Source organism: Candida dubliniensis, chromosome 1 (genome assembly GCF_000026945.1).
Source record: "Candida dubliniensis CD36 chromosome 1, complete sequence".
Taxonomy (NCBI): Eukaryota; Fungi; Ascomycota; class Pichiomycetes; order Serinales; family Debaryomycetaceae; genus Candida; species Candida dubliniensis.
The window spans coordinates 1-21,977 of record NC_012860.1 but is presented as its reverse complement, the minus strand read 5'-3'; the positions used below and the strand labels follow the sequence as shown (position 1 = coordinate 21,977).

At 36.9% G+C, this 21,977-nt stretch overlaps 4 protein-coding genes and 1 pseudogene across 4 annotated transcripts, besides 7 other annotated features; 1 reads left to right on the top strand and 4 right to left on the bottom strand. All coding sequences in view use genetic code 12, as the record gives it.

The window, feature by feature from the left end:
• Window positions 1–12: 12 nt before the first annotated feature.
• Window positions 13–405: a mobile genetic element (partial ORF2 (subtelomeric)).
• Window positions 406–1,278: 873 nt separating this feature from the next.
• Window positions 1,279–6,815: a mobile genetic element (truncated (subtelomeric)).
• Window positions 1,287–6,613: a mobile genetic element (subtelomeric).
• CD36_00060 (retroposon polyprotein, putative) lies at window positions 1,690–5,079 on the bottom strand (the record flags this gene model as incomplete). The annotated part of the gene is made up of 1 exon (XM_002416641.1): window positions 1,690–5,079. One exon carries the CDS (start codon window positions 5,077–5,079, stop codon window positions 1,690–1,692), a length of 3,390 nt encoding a protein of 1,129 aa, XP_002416686.1.
• On the bottom strand, window positions 5,107–6,048 carry CD36_00050 (retroposon Tca gag protein, putative; the record flags this gene model as incomplete). Its single annotated transcript, XM_002416640.1, has 1 exon — window positions 5,107–6,048. One exon carries the CDS (start codon window positions 6,046–6,048, stop codon window positions 5,107–5,109), a length of 942 nt encoding a protein of 313 aa, XP_002416685.1.
• Window positions 6,816–6,846: 31 nt separating the features above from the next.
• Window positions 6,847–8,275: a mobile genetic element (RT/RH ORF region, PPT + right LTR (subtelomeric)).
• CD36_00040 (polyprotein (fragment), putative) lies at window positions 7,340–8,277 on the bottom strand (the record flags this gene model as incomplete). Its single annotated transcript, XM_022379229.1, is given in 2 exon segments — window positions 7,340–7,909; window positions 7,894–8,277. Coding segments are annotated over 2 exon segments (954 nt in total), but the record flags the coding sequence as incomplete, so codon positions are not given.
• Window positions 8,276–8,829: a mobile genetic element (subtelomeric).
• Window positions 8,530–9,435, bottom strand: CD36_00030 (non-LTR Zorro retrotransposon orf1-like protein, putative; the record flags this gene model as incomplete). Its single annotated transcript, XM_002416638.1, has 1 exon — window positions 8,530–9,435. The coding sequence occupies one exon, from the start codon at window positions 9,433–9,435 to the stop codon at window positions 8,530–8,532; it is 906 nt and encodes a 301-aa protein (XP_002416683.1).
• Window positions 8,830–9,431: a mobile genetic element (partial ORF1 (subtelomeric)).
• A 2,824-nt stretch (window positions 9,436–12,259) lies between the features above and the next one.
• On the top strand, window positions 12,260–16,151 carry CD36_00010 (annotated as a pseudogene).
• Window positions 12,260–16,151: a sequence feature (Similar to C. albicans YRF1, (HPR5);~sequence rearrangement).
• Window positions 16,152–21,977: the final 5,826 nt, after the last annotated feature.

Here is a 21,977-nt window from a genome sequence, read left to right as displayed (position 1 = left end):
AGTCATGGGCAATCGTCAGGGGAATTGTTGATTATAAGATTCCCCAATTCTTCATTCTCAAGCATGTAATCCTTTAATATAAATCTTGTTGTTCCTATTTCAAAACTTGAATTAATGCTTAATACAGCGGTAATCATATCATGGGAGGAATGTATTGGCTCAATAGTTGATTGGGTGTATTTTGTTATCATTGTGGATATCACAGGACTCACATGAAAGCGGTCCAAGCGACGACAGTTATGAGAATTTCTGTTGGTGGCATTCTGAGTATTCTTGTGCCGATTTCTGTAAACGTCAATCAATCCAAATTGTTCAAGGAATTTTTTGCTTTGCTAGTTCAAGATGTTGTGGTTTAGCAAACTTTTCCCGGTCAAGTTTGGGGTCTAAAATATGATTAAAATCTCCATAAAAATAATATCTGTTTGAAAAACAAAAAAGCAGGATTTGGAAGTGACCAGTAACGGCAGAAGCCTTTTTGCTTGACAGCCAATGAAATGTCTACAAATTTGTCCATCAAATTTCTTACACCAGGAGTTAAGCATTTTCTCAACATCTTCAGAGGTTAAAGTGAAGTTGGTGGTATCAGTGAAGTATATGGTAATGGGTTTGTAGGCCAAAAATTTCTTTCTGGTGTTTAATGAGGGAGTCTTCAAAGAAAATAGGGTAGATATTGGTTACTTTTAATGATCCTTGCAAGCTAGACACCTCTTCTGTGATATTAAACCGGTTACCTACTTTCAACTTTTTGGCTGGTGGTTCTGAAGGTGGGACACTGGAAGGCAAAGTAGTATTCTAAATTCAATATCATAATTATCCTCATATTGATGAAGGGACCAACTGTGGTTGAGTTTGTTCTTTAGGAATCCAACGTAGACTGTTGTGTCATAATTACCAAGTACTTTTCCTGTTACCTTGTCTGTCATTCAAAATCTTTGCTGTATCCAATAAACTATTGTTGCATTTATTTTGGCTCCAAGCTGTTGCGAATATTTGGAATTTCTTTAGGAATACGGATATTTTTAAGTTGTGATCAGGGTTAACATAATTAACATCTGTTGGTGGTTTCGAATCCATGTTTGGAGAACTTGCTTTAGTATTATCCTTTATAATGTTCAAAATTTTCTGATTTCGTCCATTTGTAATAATATACAATTCCTTTTACCGTAACGATTGAACTTCTTTTCTCCAACTTGATTTCACTACTGGGGGGGGGGAATATTGTTGTGGATAAGGAAAAAAAAGTGGATAGTAAAAATTATACTAATTAATTATTTATTTTCACAAGTTGTTCGGTTGCCAGCGTTCGCGAAACAGTCACTAAGGAAATGTCACAGGTAATCGGCACTAAATATATCTTAAATATGCAAAGTATGTCCTTTGGTTTCTACTTAGTTAGACAATACCAAGAATTTAAATATATAAAGAAAATTTATTGATCAAGTATAAAAGTAATATAACTAATATTTTCTTCAATCTAAATCTACCTTGAGAATACCAGGTGTTCGCTATCTATTCTCTAACACTAGAACCTCCCTTCTTATAAAAAATGATGATGAAAATAATTTTCTCCGTGAAAATTTTTTCACTCCTGACCTCGAGCGTCGAGAATAAAATTTCCATCAGTGTCGGGTAAATTAGATGGAAAATTGCTCACCAGCGAACACTCCCCTGATTAAGCTAAACAGCAAATTAATCGTGATGTTCCAATTTCTGGTTTATCTTAATCTCATCGAGCGTCCTAACATCCACTATCAGTGTAGCATTATCGTTATAATCTTTCCTTTCCTTAATCCTTTTAGTATGTTCAATTAATTGGTTTCTTCCTAAAGCTTTTGTGAATGAGTCGGCTAAATTATCCCTAGATTCAACATAAGATATTGAGAAATAACCGTCTTTCAACTTTTGTCTGAGGTATTTATAACAAATATCAATTGGTCTATGTGGGTGGAAATTATCATTCTTTAATATGGTAATTACCGCTTGATTGTCCTCATGTACATGTACATTCCTTACCTTCAAATCTAGATCTTCAATGGTGTTTCTCAACTCAAACGCCTTTAATATAGTATAATTTAACGCAAGCATTTCACAAGCAGCTGAACTGTGAGTTATGATTTTTTGTTTCTTGGTTGCCCAATTAACTAGGTTACCATTTATAAAAATGCTTGTCCCTGTTATCGATTTTCTATCCAAATCTGGTGCAAATGATGCATCTGAGAAACATTCAATTGTAAAATCCTTCGAATTCTTGTTTAATCTACCTCGTTTATATTCGAGCTTCAAGTCCATGTTTTTCTTAATATACCGTAAGCAATACATCAATCTTTTCCAATCGTCGACATTTGGATTTGCACACTGTGAACCAAGTCTGTTCACTGAAAACGACAAGTCCGGACGCGTGTTCAACGTCGCCCATAGGAGCAGTCCAACAGCGGATTGATATAATTTCTTTCCTTTTGCGCTTAAGGGTTCAGCTTGTGGTGATGTTTTGAAATCATGTCTGTTACTCATTTCATAGTCATCAATGTATTTTGTTTTTGACAATGAATTAATCATTCTTTGAGGTTTTTCCAACTTTATGAAGTCATTTATTTGATTTGATTTTCTCAATTTTTTAACAACGTTAACATCTTTTGGGATAATAGGGACATCTTTTCCGTAACTATCTTGAATGTTGAATGTTGAAATTAATTTTTCCAAAAATGGTATTTGATCTAATGTATAACCATCGGGAGTACGTTTGAACTGTATCCCCAAATATTCGGTCGCTTCACCAAAATACTGTAAGTGGAAATATTTTTCCAACATAGTAACAAATTCTTTAATAATCTCATCAGTACTACCAATCATAAAAACGTCATCGACATACACACTCACATATAATACTCCATCATTCTCACAATTTTTCCAAAATATTCCATCATTGTGTAGTGTTTGCTTTAAACCATTGAGTAGAAGAACAGTTTTGAAGTGATCGTACCAATTATGTGCGCTTTGCTTAAGTCCATAAACTGACTTGTTAAGACTCCAACAGTATCCTGGTTCTAATTCAAACCCGCGAGGTGGCTGGACGTACAAGTTCCTTCCGTTCTCTAAATGAGCATTTAAATAAGCAGAAGCAATATCTAATTGATGTATGCACAAATTATGTTCCACTGCAATGATGGTTAATAATCTGATACTTGTGAGGTCAACCACTGGAGAAGAAATGGCAAAAGGGTTATAGTCTCTATGTTCGACCATATGGTTCCCTAAAACTACACATCTACTCTTGTAGTGATGTTTTTTCATATCATTTGTTTTGTATGTATGAACCCACATTGTTCGTAATGGAACTACGTCTTTGGGTGTTTTGGCAATTGTGTAAACATTATTTGCTTTGAATTTGTCTATTTCTTCTTTCATACTTTGACGCCATTCTTTGCTATTGTAATCTATTTTCTTGACAATCGCATTTAGATATCTTTTGGGTGGATGTACGTTTCTTCCAAATTTCGTCTTATATGGTGGAAAGAAACTTGATCTTCCATCTCTCAATCTGAATGGAATGCCTCTAAGAGTAGACACTGGTGTTCCAAGTTCATCGTCCAATTGCGCATTAGATTTCTTCTGACTTTTTATTGATCCAAAACTTTTATCATCTTTCTTTAAATATTTATCAAATGGTGCACCTTCTATACCTCTTCTTTTTCTCACTCTATCAGCAATAGATTCAATCCTTCCACTGTCTTCATTTATTTCTAGTTCTTTATCCAATGTATCTTCAGAATCTGCCAATACATTTTCCAAACTCAGAATTCCATCATATTCTTCTAATGATTCTTCATTGATGTCTGCCATGAATTGTTCAATCTCATCATGTGTTTGATTGAAGTCTGGTGATAAAAATTTTGCTTTTCTTTGAGAAGTACTTGGATAGTTTACCATTTGGGCATCATCTTCCAACCTTTTTTGATTGACGTGACTATCCAGTTGGTTATTATCTGACTCGTGGGATTCTCTTTCTTCTGTATTCTTGGGTTCCATGATTGTTTCACTACTAATATAAGTTTCCATATTTGATTCATTATGGTTTGGGTAGTTTTTTCTTTTTCCGTTGTTTTCGAAAGTGCCCATTCTTAATTCATGTGAAGTATACTTTCCATCTTCACTTAAGTTTTCATCGTTGCCATTTTCATACCATGGCATACGTTGTTTATTTCCACTTTGAGTTTCATTATTGATTGGTTCTTCATTTTGTGTGACTTGTGTGTCGTTTTCGCTTTGAACTCTTTCAACTATCCTCTCTTCTTGTCGTGGAAATTGTTTATTAATTCCAGTTTGGTTATTTTCTTCAGATGACTCTTCATCTGTGGATGATTCTTCTTCGGTTTCAGTTTCATCCGATAATTTCCCATGGAATTGTTCTTGTTGAGTGAAGTTATTTTCCTTCATTGTTTCATTTAACCTCACTTCATTTGTGTTCAATTCGTTATCTGCTTCAATATTCGTTTGCAATAACGACATCTCCCCTGAACTGATATCGTGTTGATATTCTAATTCAGTATTTGGAAAAGATGGTGGTGTGATCATTTCAGAATTCTGGGAATCATGTTTATTCGTCAATGTATCATGGTTATCGTAGCTTTCATCGTTTACACCTAGATCGATCGTAGTATTTAGGTTGATAGGCCCGCGATCTCGAGAATTCCCAATCTCCTCGGTGCGCACCTGTTGCCCGGGGTAATTACCCTCCCCAGATCGTGGTAGTTGGTGTGGAGTAGTGATCATGGTTTCTGACACCCCATGATCAGGTGTCTGTACAGTTGTTGTTATGTGATGGTTGACAGCATCAGGGATAACTTGCCAGGTGGGATCAGCTCTATGTCTAAAGTTTGTATGATCGATAATTCCCGACGATGAAATTGTACGAGGAGGTTCGACATGATTTTCAAATGTTGCATTTGGACGGTTCTCATTTATGACATGTTCTATGTCTTCTCGTCTCTCATGGATGGTTGTGTGGATATTTGGGTTATCCAAAGGTGATAAGAATGTGTCATCATATGTAATGGAGTTACTCTCAGACATATGTGACATAATCGTTAATGACTTTTTTCGATGCAATTAGTCTACTAGTTGATCTAGTAATGACGGCGTAACCTTTTGTTGCTCTTCGCGGAAACATTCTTGACTTGTGCTGCCTTTTTTAGCAGCATTGACCACTTTAGAATAATCTCTGTTTGATCTTATTTCATTCAATAATGTCATAATATCCGGTAATTTGTAATTAGGATCGGCTTTGTACAATTCATAATGTCTTGCATAGACCTCTAAAAACAAATTTGATGTTCCAAGTTTGTATGACAGTAAATAAATTTGCAGGTGTAAGTACCATGGAGATACCCCTCCGATAAGAAATTTATAGATTAAATCATCATGTTGGTGTTCTTGAGTCTGTAAATGTTGACATAACAAGTATGTTGAATCTCTTTCAAGTTCTCTCAGCTTCGATTGTAACTTGAATAAAGCATGTCCAATTCTTTCAGCAGCGGATACATCAGGTTTTGAAATAATCATTTCATAAACCTTCTTAAACAAGTTTGGAGCAAATTTTGTTTCTCCGTTATCTATTTCTCTCGAAACATTAGGATCAACTTTCCTTTCTATTAATTCGGAAATCCTCATATAGAAAATTCTCATCATATCATTCAATTGTTTACCAGTGTAAGGAGTGTATTGGAGTTTTTCAATTCCAATTTCATCTTCGCTTTTTGCGTTCATGAATGCATCAAAAACTTGAGGATGCAACCTTTTAACTTGGTTAAAACAAATAATCCAGGAGTTAACCAATTCTGGATCATCGATGTCCAAATATTTCAATTTTTCGAAAGACTTAATAGTAGTTGTATACTTTGAGTTGATGTATGTTTCCAAAGATTGATATTTGGTTTCACCATTGTGTTCCAATTTTTCATGTAACTGACCAATTTCTCTCTTAGAATCTGCTACCAAAATGGAAAGTGTACCCATCATTTGTCTGAGATCATCATCGCTAAATCCAGCCATTTTGATTCGATATCTGTTTAGCTTTGTATTTGAACTCTTGGAGTGATTATACCAGCAAGTATTAACGATTAAACCAATAGATTTTCCTTACCAATTAGCAACTTATTTATTCCAAAATGAATACTGTATTAATCTTTGTTTTATTCTCGAATACGATGAATAAACGTAAGATTTGCAAGCTTCTAATCTGTTCGGTTGCCAGCGTTCGCGAAACAGTCACTAAGGAAATGTCACAGGTAATCGGCACTAAATATATCTTAAATATGCAAAGTATGTCCTTTGGTTTCTACTTAGTTAGACAATACCAAGAATTTAAATATATAAAGAAAATTTATTGATCAAGTATAAAAGTAATATAACTAATATTTTCTTCAATCTAAATCTACCTTGAGAATACCAGGTGTTCGCTATCTATTCTCTAACACTAGAACCTCCCTTCTTATAAAAAATGATGATGAAAATAATTTTCTCCGTGAAAATTTTTTCACTCCTGACCTCGAGCGTCGAGAATAAAATTTCCATCAGTGTCGGGTAAATTAGATGGAAAATTGCTCACCAGCGAACACAAGTTGTGTGTGAGCGGTTATAGTCGTGTAGCTTAGTTAACATATATATTTCTACTATAACGTGTTGTAATTGGGTTCTTGCCTGCCTCGTCCGCCCTCTATACCTGACCCAAATTAGAACTGGGAAAAACTACTTACTTATATACTGTTGTTCTCGACAATGAGCACCACGTTCCCTGCTTGGTGTTACCGGCTATCTCCATCTACCGCTAGCCGCACATTTTTGACCAGAAGTCTTGAGTTCAGGTCACTTGAGATTGAGCATCCACCAATGATTGCAAATGATCAGCACTAGCAGATGTATTTGTAGAAGTGTCAGGATTGTTCTCTGACATATTGAATTGATGATAACAGTAACTAGTTCAATATGTATTGTAATTATTGTTATTAATTCTTTTTTTTTTTAAGAAATCATCAAAAGATTCCTAGTGGTTAGTCTCTAAGGAAGATTTTATAATATCTATAATCTACCTTTCTCTTTCTAAACCACTCTCAGATTTCATCCCTTAAGCGGGGTTAATCAAGTAACAATGTCACAATTTATATTCACAATGACAACTATGGTCAACTAAGTAACAATGTCACAATTTATATTCACAATGACAACTATTCTCTTAACAATATTCACTTAACAATATTCAAGTGGTTACCTCATGACCAGTATAACCTTATCAAGTTTTCACATGATCAAGTATTTGCATTAGTTTACTATTCAGCACTTCCCCTTAATGCAATTCTTGATATTTCAATCCAGTCATATCTCTAAGCCGTTTAAAAACAGTACTGGACAACACCTTGGTAAGAAGATCTGCTTCCATCTTGTGAGTAGAAATATACACAAATTTTATCAACCCAGCATTCTCCTTTTCCCTGATAAAGTGGTGCCTGATATCAATATGCTTTGTACGAGCATGTTGCACCGGATGCTTTCCGAGTGCTATTGCTGACTGGTTATCAGCATAGATAATCAAAGGCAATTCCACTTCAACATCAGTCTTTTCAAGTACCTGGAGAAGCCACATGATTTCTTTAACAATTTCAGTCATACCCAAGTACTCTGCTTCGGTTGAAGACAAAGCAACTGTGGGTTGTTTCTTCACACGCCAGCTAATAGCACCACCTCCAAGTTTGATGAGATAACCTGAAATAGAACGTCTATCTTCTATTGAATTTCCCCAATCCAGATCAGTAAATGCCGGTATTCCATCTGTATTATTATAAGTTATTCCAAATTTGCTTGTCCCCTTAAGATATCTAAGTACTCTTTTTGCTGCTTTCATATGATGTTCTTCAGGTGTGTTAACTTTGCATATACTGGTGACAAATCTATCTTTTCCAAATCATCCTTCTTATCTGCTGGTGAATTAACTGAATTTGCATCTAACATGTCACAATCTTTTAACATCTTTTGGATATAGTCATGAAGTGTAATAATAATTGACTCATCTGTTTGCTTAATATTTAATCCTAAAAATCTTTCTGGAGAATGAAGATCACGCATTTTAAAATTCTTATGTAACATTTCTTTCACATTATTCATTTCAACAATTGAATCAGAAGCTATCAATATTTCGTCTACATATAATCCCAAGTAGACATTTTCTTTTATGTATATTCCTAATTCTGCAGTAACTCTCTCAAATCCATTTTTAATTAAAACATGTTAGATTTGATCGTTAGTGTCTATTTTTTTACTTAAATATAAAAGAGGAATTCTAAACTATTTATAGAGGAATTAGAGTTTAGAAGATGTATCACAATAGTTTCAAGTGACTCTACTACCTAACATCCCCCCCTAGTAAAGAAAATAGAGATATCTTACCACCGGAACAAAGGAGGTAACGACTGAAGTAGAAGGAGAAAAGAAATAGAAATAGAAAAAATAACCAACAGCACCTGGAAAAGGATAGGAAAATTAATTCAAAGTAACTGGAAGACCATGGGCGGAAACATAAGTTTTAACCAAATCCGGGGCGGTTCTCAGCAACGCTGATGCAATATACTCAACAATTTCGCCGTCAGGATGAGTTGTTGTGGGAGCATGGCGAGCAGCTAATCTAAATCCACGACCGACCTTGCGATGACCCACGATAGCAACAACATCGACAAGAATAGACCCATCTTTGTAACGTTTCCAAGCAACTGGTTCGGAGGGGGCCACAAGATAATTAGAGGGGACCGTTTTCTTTAACCTGAGTTGTGAAATGTGAAAAGTCCAAGATTTATTAGGATCTATATGAAATATTTCCTTTCCATCTGAGTCAAAAATAGTATCAACGAAACCCAGAGGGGCGCTATCGTTATGTTCCTTTGATTGACCATCACCCGAAACTTTCTGGGAGGTTTCGACCGATGGTTTAGTTAAAATCTTAACTGGTCCATTCATCGGAACGGCCGCTGGGCTACGCCTTTTCCGGCTTTCACAGTTCAAAGCACGGTGACCAAGTTTCCCACATATATTACACTCTCCTGCCTCAGGACATTGTAAACGAGTGTGAGATTTGGAGTGACAATAAGCACAATGGGAAAGATTCGTGAGAATTCTCACCGAATAATTTCGTTCTAAAATCACTTTTCGCTTCGGAGGAACTTTATCACCTTTTAATTTAAGAATAAAATATGCATTAACATAGCCTGGATTCATACTCATAACTTCATGAGAGAAAACCGGAATCCTTGCATGAACAATTTCATCTTTTGGATCGAGAAATTCTCGGAAATATTGTACACAACTCCGCAATGAGATGGATGGGAGTCTAAACGAGGCGACATACATGTGCTCGACCTTATCGTCGACTTGAATTTGAAAACTGTTATCCATCTACCGCTACCCGCGCATTTTTGACCACATGTGCTAACAAAGTTTGTTAGCTTGACCACATGTTTTTTTCTTGACCACATTTCTTGACCACATGTTTGTTAGCACTTATAATTTGCGCAATTTTGGTGGTAGCGCAAAAATAAGGGTACCATCTACCGCTACCCGCGCATTTTTGACCACATGTGCTAACAAAGTTTGTTAGCTTGACCACATGTTTTTTTCTTGACCACATTTCTTGACCACATGTTTGTTAGCACTTTATAATTTGCCCAATTTAGGTGGTAGCGCAAAAGTAAGGGTACCATAGGAATCTACATAACCCAGGGAGATAAACTATATAGTTTTTAGGTTTATAACTTTAATATACACTGAGTTGTTGCTCATCAAAAAAAGGTTAAAAATTCAGGGGCAAGAGAAAAAATGATTTTTTTGCGCGCACGACCCGAAAAATCAGAATTTTTTGAAAAACAGCGATTTTTGGTCGTTTTTGGAAGAGCACAGAAAGAGCAGTGCAAGAGGTGGTAAAGTGATAGTTGACATGTGGTAAGCCAGGTCAATGAATTTGCTTTTGGAAAATGAACCATTGTTATACCCTTTTTGTGTGGCAAGTTATTAATGATTTTCTTTGACCACACGTTTTTAGGTAGCGCCGAGTTTTGACCACATTTTTTTTCTCTGCTTGACCACATTTTGGGTAGCGCCAAAGAGCGCAGATTTTAAGGGCACTGATTTTTTGACCGCAGGTTTGACCGCACATTTTCTTTGACCACACATTTTCTTTGACCACTGATTTTCTTTGACCACACATTTTTCTTTGACCACTGATTTTCTTTGACCACACATTTTTTCTTTGACCACACATTTTTCTTTGACCACTGATTTTCTTTGACCACACATTTTTCTTTGACCGCACATTTTCTTTGACCACTGATTTTCTTTGACCACACATTTTCTTTGACCACACATTTTTCTTTGACCACACATTTTTCTTTGACCGCACATTTTCTTTGACCACTGATTTTCTTTGACCACACATTTTCCATGAGCACTGAATTTCTATGAGCACACATTTTCTTTGACCACTGATTTTTGACCACACATATTTTGACCACACATTTTGTTTGAGCACTGATTTTTGACCGCACATTTTCTTTGACCACAGGTTTTTTTGAGCACACATTTTGTTTGAGCACTGATTTTCTTTTACCGCAGATTTTCTTTGAGCACACATTTTCTTTGAGCACACATTTTTTCTTTGACCACAGATTTGACCACTGATTTTCTTTGACCACTGATTTTTTCTTTGACCGCAGGTTTTTTTTTTGAGCACATCTTTGGTAGCACTTTCTTTGAAAACTGATTTTCTTTGACCACAGATTTTTTAACACCACATATTTAGAGGGCACATATTCTTAAAAGCTACATCTTTTGTTGTATTGTTGATAGTGGCACATGAATAGGTGCATACTATACAGTTGGTGGCAGCAATTTTAAGTTCATTTTTGACAAGAAAGTTGCCCCAAAAAAGTTTCTTAGAGATTGTTAGGAGTACTGTTTGGTGATATTCTTTATATTTGTTCTAATTACATTTACATAGTTTTATATTAGTTTAGAAGAACGAAAGAACTCATTATATCCAATGTAATACCGTTATATTTGCTGGTTATCAGTATTAACACTGTTTTTTCTACTGTCAAGTACCGAAACATCAGGGGTTTTTTTTTTGCTGCATAAAGACCCTTAAGGGTTTTTTTCTAGACACAAAAACAATATATATTCAATCTATAACAATTTTTCCGGATTAGGAAACGACCAATACCAGCACTCGCCGGTTTTCTTTACAACTAATTCAATAGGGGCGATTTTGTTGATTAAATCGTTCAATTTGGTTTGCCAGGTTTCGTCACGATGTTTTTCAAGCATCTTTTCAACGTCTTGTGGATTCAAAGTAACCGAGCCATGGTTGTAGTCGTCTGACAAATAAACAGTCACATGTCGGTACCCGACAATGGTGTTTTTTTCTCTGATGAGAATTTGAGAAATCTCTTTTGGAACAATCTTTGTGATTTTGTAGACACCCAGCAAGGTTGTTGATTCTGGTGTGATGTTGAACCCGTGGGTGGGTTTCAATTTTTTTCGCTGGAGGTTGACTTGGGACAGACGAAGGCAATGTTGAGGGAACTTGTTGGTCGTCGTCGTCACTGAATTCAATATCGTAAATGTCGGTTTCATCAGGCTGTGATGACGAAGCCACAGGTTGAGCTTGTAGCTTTGCAGGGTGAAGTTCTAATTGTTTAGCTCCAACATAAACAAGATTTGATGTTTTACCAAACACTTTTCCCACTACTTCTACGTCGACGGTTCCGTCGAATGCACCACAGTCTTTTTGCAATACTTTTTGTGGATCAATTTTGTTTTTGAAGCTTGGGTTTTTCTTTACAAAAGTATTCCATGCCTCAACAAACATGGACCCGAATCTTTGAAACATTGCGATTTTGAGCATATGGCAGGGGTTGACTTTAACTCCTTGTGGGACTGGTTCACTGTCGACATTTTGTGTTTGAGCATTGGTATTGTCATTGATGAATATGATAAAGTGAGTAAACTGCTGGGCATGTATTGTTTTGTAGTAGTACATAGTACCACGAACTTTTACTGTTGAACCCACAAGCCCCAACCCTATTGCTGAAACTGGAGTGATCTGATTCATGTTAGTTGAGGAAGAATAAGAAGAAGAGTTGGCGTGGTTTTTTTTTTTTTTTTCAAGGCGGTTTTTAGTAGAAATTTTTTTTTTAATTATGATAGTAGATGATTCTATAGTAAAATGGATACAGATTACGAACCAACCGAAGCGCTTTTAGAGTACTTAGAAGACGACGTGTTTGAAGATAGTGATGAGGAGTGGGCTGAAGAGGAGGAGTCTGAACCAGTTATTGAGCCTGAAGCAGCACGCAACATGTTGTACAATCTTCATGTCACGAATGACTTTTTTCGACTTGGACCTCACACCTTGTACTACTACGGTTTCATTATTGAGGAGCAAAGTGGTAGCAATAAAATTGTTTTGTGTGGTACTGAATACAGAAAGAGGAACAAGAAGGTGGTTAAGAAATTAGGGGGCAGATGGTTGAACCCATTAGAGGGCAATGTTCGGCTCCACAATGCCGACTTGTTCAATATTGTCACCCCTACTCAAATGGAGGTTGATGGTGTTCCGGTTATGGGGACAAAAGTTGCGCTTGGTGGTCAACGGTATGTTATTGTGTATGCCCTGAAGGTTGAGGTCACGGGAAGCAACTTTGACATGCGGCCCAATTTTGGGAGCCAGCCGGTTTTGTCGCGTGGGTCGGTGATTACCCAATTTTTTGGTGATGTTGAGTATGGCGACGAGATGTATGACAAGCTGGTGACTGGGGAGATGATGGAGCAGGGCCGCCGGGTGTTTGAGTTTTGTTATGAGAAAATCAAGGGGGATGCCAGGGTTGCAACGTATACTGGTGCGAGTGTTGCGTTTAGAGATGGTGATGATCGGTTTATCAGACGGTTGCAAAAAAACACGATTATGCTGTATGGCAAACATTTTGGCCGGTTTTTGTCGTTGTTGAGAGCCAGCAGTGGGTTGGAGTATTGTGCAGATGTCAGAGAGAGGTTTGAAGTCGATTGTGGCCAGGACACCGAGATGTTGGCCGGTGACATTACGAAATTTATCAAGGCGCAGTGTTTTGATGAAGGGTGCACGTTGTGCCAGGTCTTGATTGCGCCAGTTTTATTCAATTTCCAGACAAACCAGTATTATTCGACAAGTTATATGTCGCGAATTCTCGATGCCATCAAGTACATGGTTAAGGTTAGCTTGTACCTTGAGTTGAGTGAGGCAGAGTTTGCGGTATTTGTCAATCGCCCCACGGCTGTTGGGTTGTTTGCCTTTCTTGAGTCGCTTTATGGCCGGTTATACGATGAGTTGGTACAAATGCCAGCACTTAGAGTCCAGTCGTTCAAGGACGGGGTTGTGCATGTTGAAGATGTCACCGTGGACAAGACGTATATTCAAAAGGTCTATACCAATGCTGTTTTCAGTTACCGCGAGAACTTCCGGTGCATATGTGAAATGCTTGAGCAAGAGCGAAGCATGGACGATGCATACAGCCATTTTTTGAATGTGAACAAACCGGATTATGGGAATGTTGGACTTGTGTCGAACATTCAGGACAATAAATTCTTCACCAAAAGCACGCTGACGTGGGTTAACGATAAGGTTGTCGAGACAATAGACGAGATGACAAAGTTGTTATTTATAATTGTCTATTTGAGCTCAGCTAATACGTTCCGGGGGCTGGAGCTACGTCTAATCAATATTTCTGCTGCCCAGTTTGCCGATAGGAATGTTGTTTTCCGCAATGGATGTATTTCGGTGATTACGACTTTTGGTAAAAACAGAAAGTTTGATATTAGGGAAAGATACTATTCGCTGGTGGTGACCAAATTAGTTATTGCACACTGTCTCATGTTGAAGCCTTTGTTTTTGAATATTTTGATGCCTAACCTTGATGAAACGACCGTTGATTTCCATCGTGTGTATCTATTCCTGTTGTCCAACAACACCCTTGTCCACAATGACCATTATTACAGAAAAGTTGCCAAGCTAACCAATGAGGATCTCAAGTTTGTGATCAAAATGAGATACCTCAGGCAGGCCATCTCGTATATGGTCCGGTATTATATCGACATGAGTCTGCTTACCCATCTAGTTGAAAAAGTTCAAGGTCACCACTGGCGAACTGCTGATAATGTATACGGCAATACAGGAGGATGGGATCGTCATCACAGCGTGAGTATTCTGATGTTTATGCTGAAGTTTTTTGGTCTCTATCAGAAGTATATTGGTATTGATGTTGATCAGAATTGTGAGAAGATGTCAAGTGTGGAGCTGGTTCACGATGGTGGTGGTGGTGAAGGTTTGGAGCTTGAGGATATTGATGCTGCCAAGAAGGCGTGTGGGTATGAGGAGAAAGATATACATCAAGAAAAGTTGATTATGGATGTGTGTTTGTCGGGTACATTGAGTCGTGCTATTATAGCGCCCACGGGGTTTGGCAAGACATTTATTTTCTTGATTGCTATAGTTGCGTATAAGATGAAATATAGAAGAGAAGGTGGTAAACGGAAGGTGAGTTTTTTGGTGTTGCCGTATAATGTTGTTGCTGTTGAGTTTGAGAAACGGATGTCAAAGTTTGTTAATGTATTGAATGTGAAGCATCTAGATGCGTTTGATGATAGTATTGATTTGATTGTGGGTACGATTGAGAGTCTTACCAAGACACATGTGAAGGATTTTTTTTTGAATTTCAGACAAAGCTATGGAAATTCGGGTGAGTTGTTTTTGTTGGTTTTAGACGAAGCCCAGGTCTTGTTAGAGGAGCGCGAATTTCGCGAATTATCTAGAATCAAGTACCTGATATTACGATCATTCAAAAAGGTTATTAGTTTGGGTGCGACGTTGCCGCAGAATTTTGCATCTGTGATGGAAGAAAAGTTGTTGTCGCCGAAGCTATATAATGCGGTTGTCAGTGAGCCGAACCGGAATGTTTATATTGAGTCGAAATTTGTGAGTGATGATGAGAAGAGGGTTGGTTGTTTGGTTGGTGTTGTTGAACAGTTTTTAGAGAGCTATTCCGAGAGGATCATTTTCGTTTATTTTAGCTGCCTCGCGACGCTTAGAGAGTTTGGTGATATTTTCCCGAACAGTGTGAGCATCAGTTCTGAAACTAGTGACATTGCGTTGGCTCACAAGCAGATTAGTAGGACACGGATTATACTTGCCACGAAAGCTGCTTCGGTAGGCTTGGATATATCGAAGATTAGACAGATTGGCAACGGTTCCGGAAGTTATTCAAGTCATAGGTAGACTTAGAAGCAAGCCGCTGTATGTTTTATTTCTCAGTGGTGATCGAGACGGTGGGTATGATGAGAGTGTTGATGTTGGTGAGTGCATTAAGAAACAAATTTGTCAGTTTTACCTGTTAAAATGGGATGGGCATTTTAACTGTTGTGGGGTGCTGAACACACATGGTGAAACAAGGGATATTGTTAAAGTAATGGTGCAGGCGCTGGGGGCTGCATTTAAGAGACGGCGAGTAGAAGAGAGTGCACAAGAGCAGGAGAGTGACCTAGAACAGGCAAAGAGGAAATTGGAAGAGCTTGACAAAAAGTATACATTTATTAGTATTGACAATCTTCATTTATGGTTCAAGTTCTATAAAACGACGTTAGAAGGTAATCCGGTTGTGAGGGTTGAAGGGGTGTGTGATTGGTGTTTTATGAATGATGAGGAGTGTTCGAGAAACTGTTGCGAGCGATATAAGGTTGTGCATCAAAGTCTAGCTTGCAGGATTATATTAGGAGGAATGAGCGGGGATGAAGTTTGTGAGGTTGTGCAGTATGGACAAGATGATTCAAGCCTATGATGAGAAACTTTTGGTGTGTCTGTTTTTGGATGATACTGGGTTGAAGTTGAATAGTAGAAGAGACATTTTGAATGAAACGTATGCACGAGTTTTGTCGAAGATTAATAAATTTGAACCGGAGGAGTGGATGCTTAAAGTTTTAGGAGCTGAATCGACTGGGAGTGCTGTGCAAATTGCTGGTCAGGAATGGGAGAAGCATGCTATGGAGACGTACTTTGAGGTACCCAGGGAAAATGTATGTCGAGAATGTGGGAACAAGACGTTGTTGTATTTCTATACTGTGTTCGTTGATGCAAGATGTAGACGGTTTAGGGGAGATATGCAAGTGTTTAATCATTGGATGCGTGCTATGATGCGTTCACAGGTGGTAGGGTTGTATCAACATATATTGGTTCTGGTGTATAAGGAGTTGAAGGATAAGAAATAGGATGTACAATGTGTGTAAGACGAATACAAGATGAACAAGAACAAGTTGAACAAGAAGAAGTTGACTAATCTAGGACAAGTGACAACAGAGAGTGGGCAAAGAAGTGACAACAAGGACAATTTGATTAATCTGAGAAAGTTATCGACAAGTTATGGCAAATACGGGGCAAACACAAGTTGACTAATGGAAGACAAGTGGGGACAAGTCATGACAAAGGCAACTTGATTAATCTGAGACATGTCAAGATAAACACAAGTAATCTAAGGCAAGTGACAAAAACGGGACATGGAAGACAAGGTGATAATTCAAGAACGAATGACAAAACTCAAGATATTCAACGACAAGTCATAACAGGGAGGAGGCAAAGACGTAACAACTAGGACGAGTTGACTAACAAAGACATGCCGATTAATCTGGAGGGAAATAGGGACAAGTTGAATAATTTAAGACAAACTGAGTAACACAGACATGTGAAGATGTAGCACAACAAAGACGGGATGACAAAATAGGCAACGTGACTAATCTAAGACAACGGGTATGAGCTATGACAGGACATGTTGGTGGTGGGGAGGACGTACGGATGGATAGATGGTTGGACGAAGAAATGATAAAAAATTTTTTTTTTTTTTGGAGCGTAGAAAAAATAACTAGCTGGAACAAATGGCTGGCTAAAAAAAATGGCCGATATTTTGCAATCTTAATCTATGCGCACTGACAAGGCTTCAGATATATAGAATTTTGTTAGGAAGGTGACATGCGTCATCTTTTTTAGCACTTTATAACTCGCCCAATATTGGTTGTATAGTAAAGGTAAGGGTACCAGAACAATCTATATCATCTGTAGAAGCGTCCATACGTATGGAAACGTGATTTGGGAACTACAAAATTTTTTTTTGGTGCGAATTTTGTTAGTGCGCGATTTGGGAATTACATACGTATGGAAAAGTGATTTGGGAACTACAAAATTTTTTTTTGGTGCGAATTTTGTTAGTGCGCGATTTGGGAATTACAAGGAATTTTGGGAATTACAAATGGGAATTACAAAGATTTACCAGAACAAAAAGTACCAGTTCTTAGGAGGTGTCAAGGGGTGTGTAGGTGGTTTTCGTGTGTAGAAATTCAATGCACCTGGTTTGAGAGTGATCGGAGCAGTGTGTGTAGAGATATGAACAGAAATAGATTTTTTTGGGAATTACAAAAACATGGTCATTTGTATGGGAAAAACATGTCGCGCGACTTTTTTTGTAATTCCCAGAATGTCGTGCGCAGCTTTCAGAGTGGTTTTTGTAATTCCCGGATTTAAGGGAGGGCAAAAAAGGGGGATAAATCCGGGGCGAGAAAAAAGATTTACCTCACGTGTCGACAAACATTTACAGCTGGCAAGAAAAAAATAAAATGACAACAATCAAACAACTAATTTTCTTATTATCTTCATTGTCACTTCACTATCACAGACATGATAAAGCTACTACTGATATAAAAATGGAGAAATGGAATATATGAAACCTAGAAATATTGATTTCTGAAATGATTTAAACAGTTGGAAAATTAGCAACGATGGAACTCTCATTAGCAATGTTCAACATCTAACACAATTGGTTTAATCAAAGCACATGTGGAGGGAGAGGCAGTCATATTGCCGAGAAGTTTTCAAGGATCTAAAGTGTTGCTGATTTCGTTTCAGAACATGATCAAGACAAGAAAAGAAGTTGTGCTATTCATTGTTGAGAAAAAGATAGAATGTTTTTTTTTTTTTTCAAGGAAGACAGTTTCAATCAATTCAATGGGTATATCTCAATGCTCTGGAATAGATTGGCAGAAGATTCGACAATTGAAAGAAACAACGTCCGGGGAAAATAGACAAGAAAATCACACAGGAGAGTAATGATAACTACTTGTTGTTTGTTTGGTGCACTTGCTTAAATTCAATGGCTATATTTGAGTGTTCAGGAATAGATTGGCAGAATATTAGAAAATTGGAAAAGACATCATTCAGCAAAAATAGACAATCACACAGGAGAGTAGTAATAACTACTTGTTGCATCTACTTCAATTCTTTGGTTGAAATGTGAATCAAATTTGTCAGTTTGTTAAATCAATATCACAATACATGGAGAAGTTGGGAAACTGTTAGATTTGTCATAACTAAAAATTGATAACACGATGAATGATCGATAGAGAAGAATATGACAATGAAATTGGGAAGAGTGAAAGAGTAGGAAGTTATTGACAATGAGACACAATTACGAGCAGAACTAACGAAGCATAAATTGAAGTCTAGATTAACTGCTCTAACGCTATAAGGGATCTGCAACTGAAATATTATTGGTAACTGTCTAGTATCTGATTCTTCTGTGACTAGACAAACAATGGTATTCTGTCTGTTAACATAAAAAAGAGAAAATGAATTGGATTCTTCTGTGAATTGAAACAAACAACTATGATTTGTATATCTACATACGTATGGAAACGTGATTTGGGAACTACAAAATTTTTTTTTGGTGCGAATTTTGTTAGTGCGCGATTTGGGAATTACAAGGAATTTTGGGAATTACAAATGGGAATTACAAAAACTTACCAGAACAAAAAGTACCAGTTATTAGGAGGTGTGGAGGTGTGTGTAGGTGGTTTTGGTGTGTAGAAATTCAATGCACTTGGTTTGAGAGTGATCGGAGCAGTGTGTGTAGAGATATGAGGAGAAATAGATTTTTTTTGGGAATTACAAAAACATGGTCATTTGTATGGGAAAAACATGTCGCGCGACTTTTTTTGTAATTCCCAGAATGTCGTGTCTAGCTTTCAGAGTGGTTTTTGTAATTCCCGGATTTAAGGGAGGGCAAAAAAGGGGGATAAATCCCGGGCGAGAAAAAAGATTTGGCGTCAACTTGACAAAAAATCTGAGAGAAAAGTTACTTGAAGTTCAGGGTTGGGTTGAAATTTGTTAACAAAATTAAACAAAGAATCACTGAACAAGGAACAATGAAGATTAGAAGATGAAATCAGACTTGGAGATAGAAGTTATAGCAGAGAAGAAGAAAAGCAAAACAATTAACAAGAAGAGTCAATGGAACGTTGGTTTTTAAAAGTTTCATGATTTGTGCAAGTAAAGAGGGGGAGAAGAGGAGAAGTTTATAAAAATAAAAGTATTTGCTATGACCTGGGTTCCGGATTTTTGTAGATCTGTAAACAACAAACAACTATGAGTGATACCGAATTTGAGTATAACTTTAAAGGAGTTCAGAGGCTGAGCCAGGAGAGATGGGACGGTTAAAGTTGGGTAGCTAGGTCAATTAAGATGGGTTTTGTAGAATATTGTGTGTGGTTCGCTCTTTTTCACTGAGTTATTACGGCGTCAGAAAACAAGGTGGCAGGAGAAACAACAAAGGGTTATAGTGCAAGGATTAACGACTAGTGTCTTGATTGAGTAGTATGTGAACTATATAAATTGTGCTACTTAAATAGTCTCAAGAGCAGATATGTATGATGCAACGTGATATCAGCTACAATGACTATGGTGCGTGTTATCATAATAAGCTATTGGTGAGAGCATGTCTACTAGCTAACATGTAGAGCTATTTAGAGCAGATCAGAGCTGGGACTAGCAGAGTATTTTATTGATGTTGTAAGAATTTAGGTTCATTTTTACAAGAATGTTGACTTAAAAAAGATCAAAGGGGATTTTTTCTTCTGTGGGAAATCTCTTGAGGGTTTATTTAGACAGAAAACAATGTTTATTTAAGCTAGAACATTTTTTTCCGGATTAGGAAACGACTCTCCCGGTTGTCTAATTCGCGAGTCGACGAGCATTTACAGCTGGCAAAAAAAAAAAAAAAATGACAACAATCAACTAATACTCTTATTTTCTTTGTCACTTCACTATCACAGGCATGATAAAGCTACTACTGATATGAAAATGGAGAAACGGAATACATGAAACTTTGAAATAAAGCAGAACTGATATTAGCTAGGAATGCTGGATTCTGAAATGGTTTAGCAAGGATGGAACTTATTGGCAATGTTCAAACTCAAATCTAACACAATTGGCTTAATCTAAGATGGTCTGAAATTGCACATCTGGGGGGAGAGACAGTAATATTTGTTACTACAAGAAGTGTTACTATCAGAACATGATCGGTCAAGACAAGAAAAAGAATTGTACTATTCATTGTTGAGAAAAAGATAGAATGTTTTTTTTTAAGGAAAGACAGTTTCAATTGATTCAATGGGTATATCTCAGTGTTCTGGAATAGATTGGCAGAGGACTCGACAATTGAAACAAACAACGTCCGGGAAGAATAGACAAGACAATCACACAGGAGAGTAGTAATAACTTCTTGTTGCATATACTTCAATTCTTTGGTTCAAATGTCAATCAAAATTGTCAGTCTGGTAATGTTCAGTGTCAAACTAATCTGGGATCTAATGCAATTGGCTTAATCAAAGCACATGTGGAGGGAAATGCAGTCATATTTGCAAGAATTTGAAGTGTTATCGATTTCGTGGCTAGCCAGGGAATATACGAGAAGAAGTTGTATTATGCATTATGCATTGTTGAGAAATAGACAAAATGCTCTTTTTCAAGGAAAGCACTTTCAATAGATTCAATGGCAATATTGCAGTGTTCAGAAACAGATTGGCAGAAGATTTGACAATTAAAAGAAACAACGTCCGGGAAGAATAGACAAGACAATCACACAGGCATGAATTTGGTGCACTTGCTTAAATTCAATGGCTATATCTCAGTGTTCCGGAATAGATTGGCAGAATATTAGAAAATTGGAAAAGACATCATTCAGCAAAAATAGACAATCACACAGGAGAGTAGTAATAACTTCTTGTTGCATCTACTTCAATTCTTTGGTTGAAATGTGAATCAAATTTGTCAGTTTGTTAAATCAACATCACAATTCATGGAGAAGTCGAGGAAACTGTTAAACTTGTCATAATTCAAAAATTGATAACAAGAGAAATGATTAATAGAGAAGAATATGACAATGAAATTGGGAAGAGTGAAAGAGTAGGAAGTTATTGACAATGAGACACAATTACGAGCAGAACTCACGGAGCATAAATTGGAGTCTAGGTTAACTGCTCTCAAGCTATAAGGGATCTGTAACTGAAATAGTATTGGTAACTGAAATATATCTGATTTTTCTAAACAAACAACAGTATTTGATCTGTGAACTCAAAAATAAACAAACTCCGTGAACTCAAAAATGAACAACTAAATTTGATTCTTTTGTGAATTAAAATAAATAAACAATTTGTTTATCAACCTGGAAGTAAATAAACAACTCAGTTAGTCTCTGAAGCTCAACATAGATTTACTGCTCTAGACGTTCTCTCTAAATCTATATTGCATCTCTAACTGTATTGTATCCGGTTCTTATGTGACTAAACGAGCAACAGTATTCTGTCTATGAATAACTAAATTTGATTCTTCTCTGAATTAAAATAAACAACTCTATTTGTCTCTCGACTTGATCACAAATTAACTGCTCTCTCTAAATCTATACTGTATCTCTAACTGTATTGTAGCTGATTCTTTTGCGACTAAACAAACAACAGAATTCTGTCTGTGATCTTAACAATGAACAACTGATTCTTCTCTGAATTAAAATAAACAACTCTATTTGTCTCTCAACTTGATC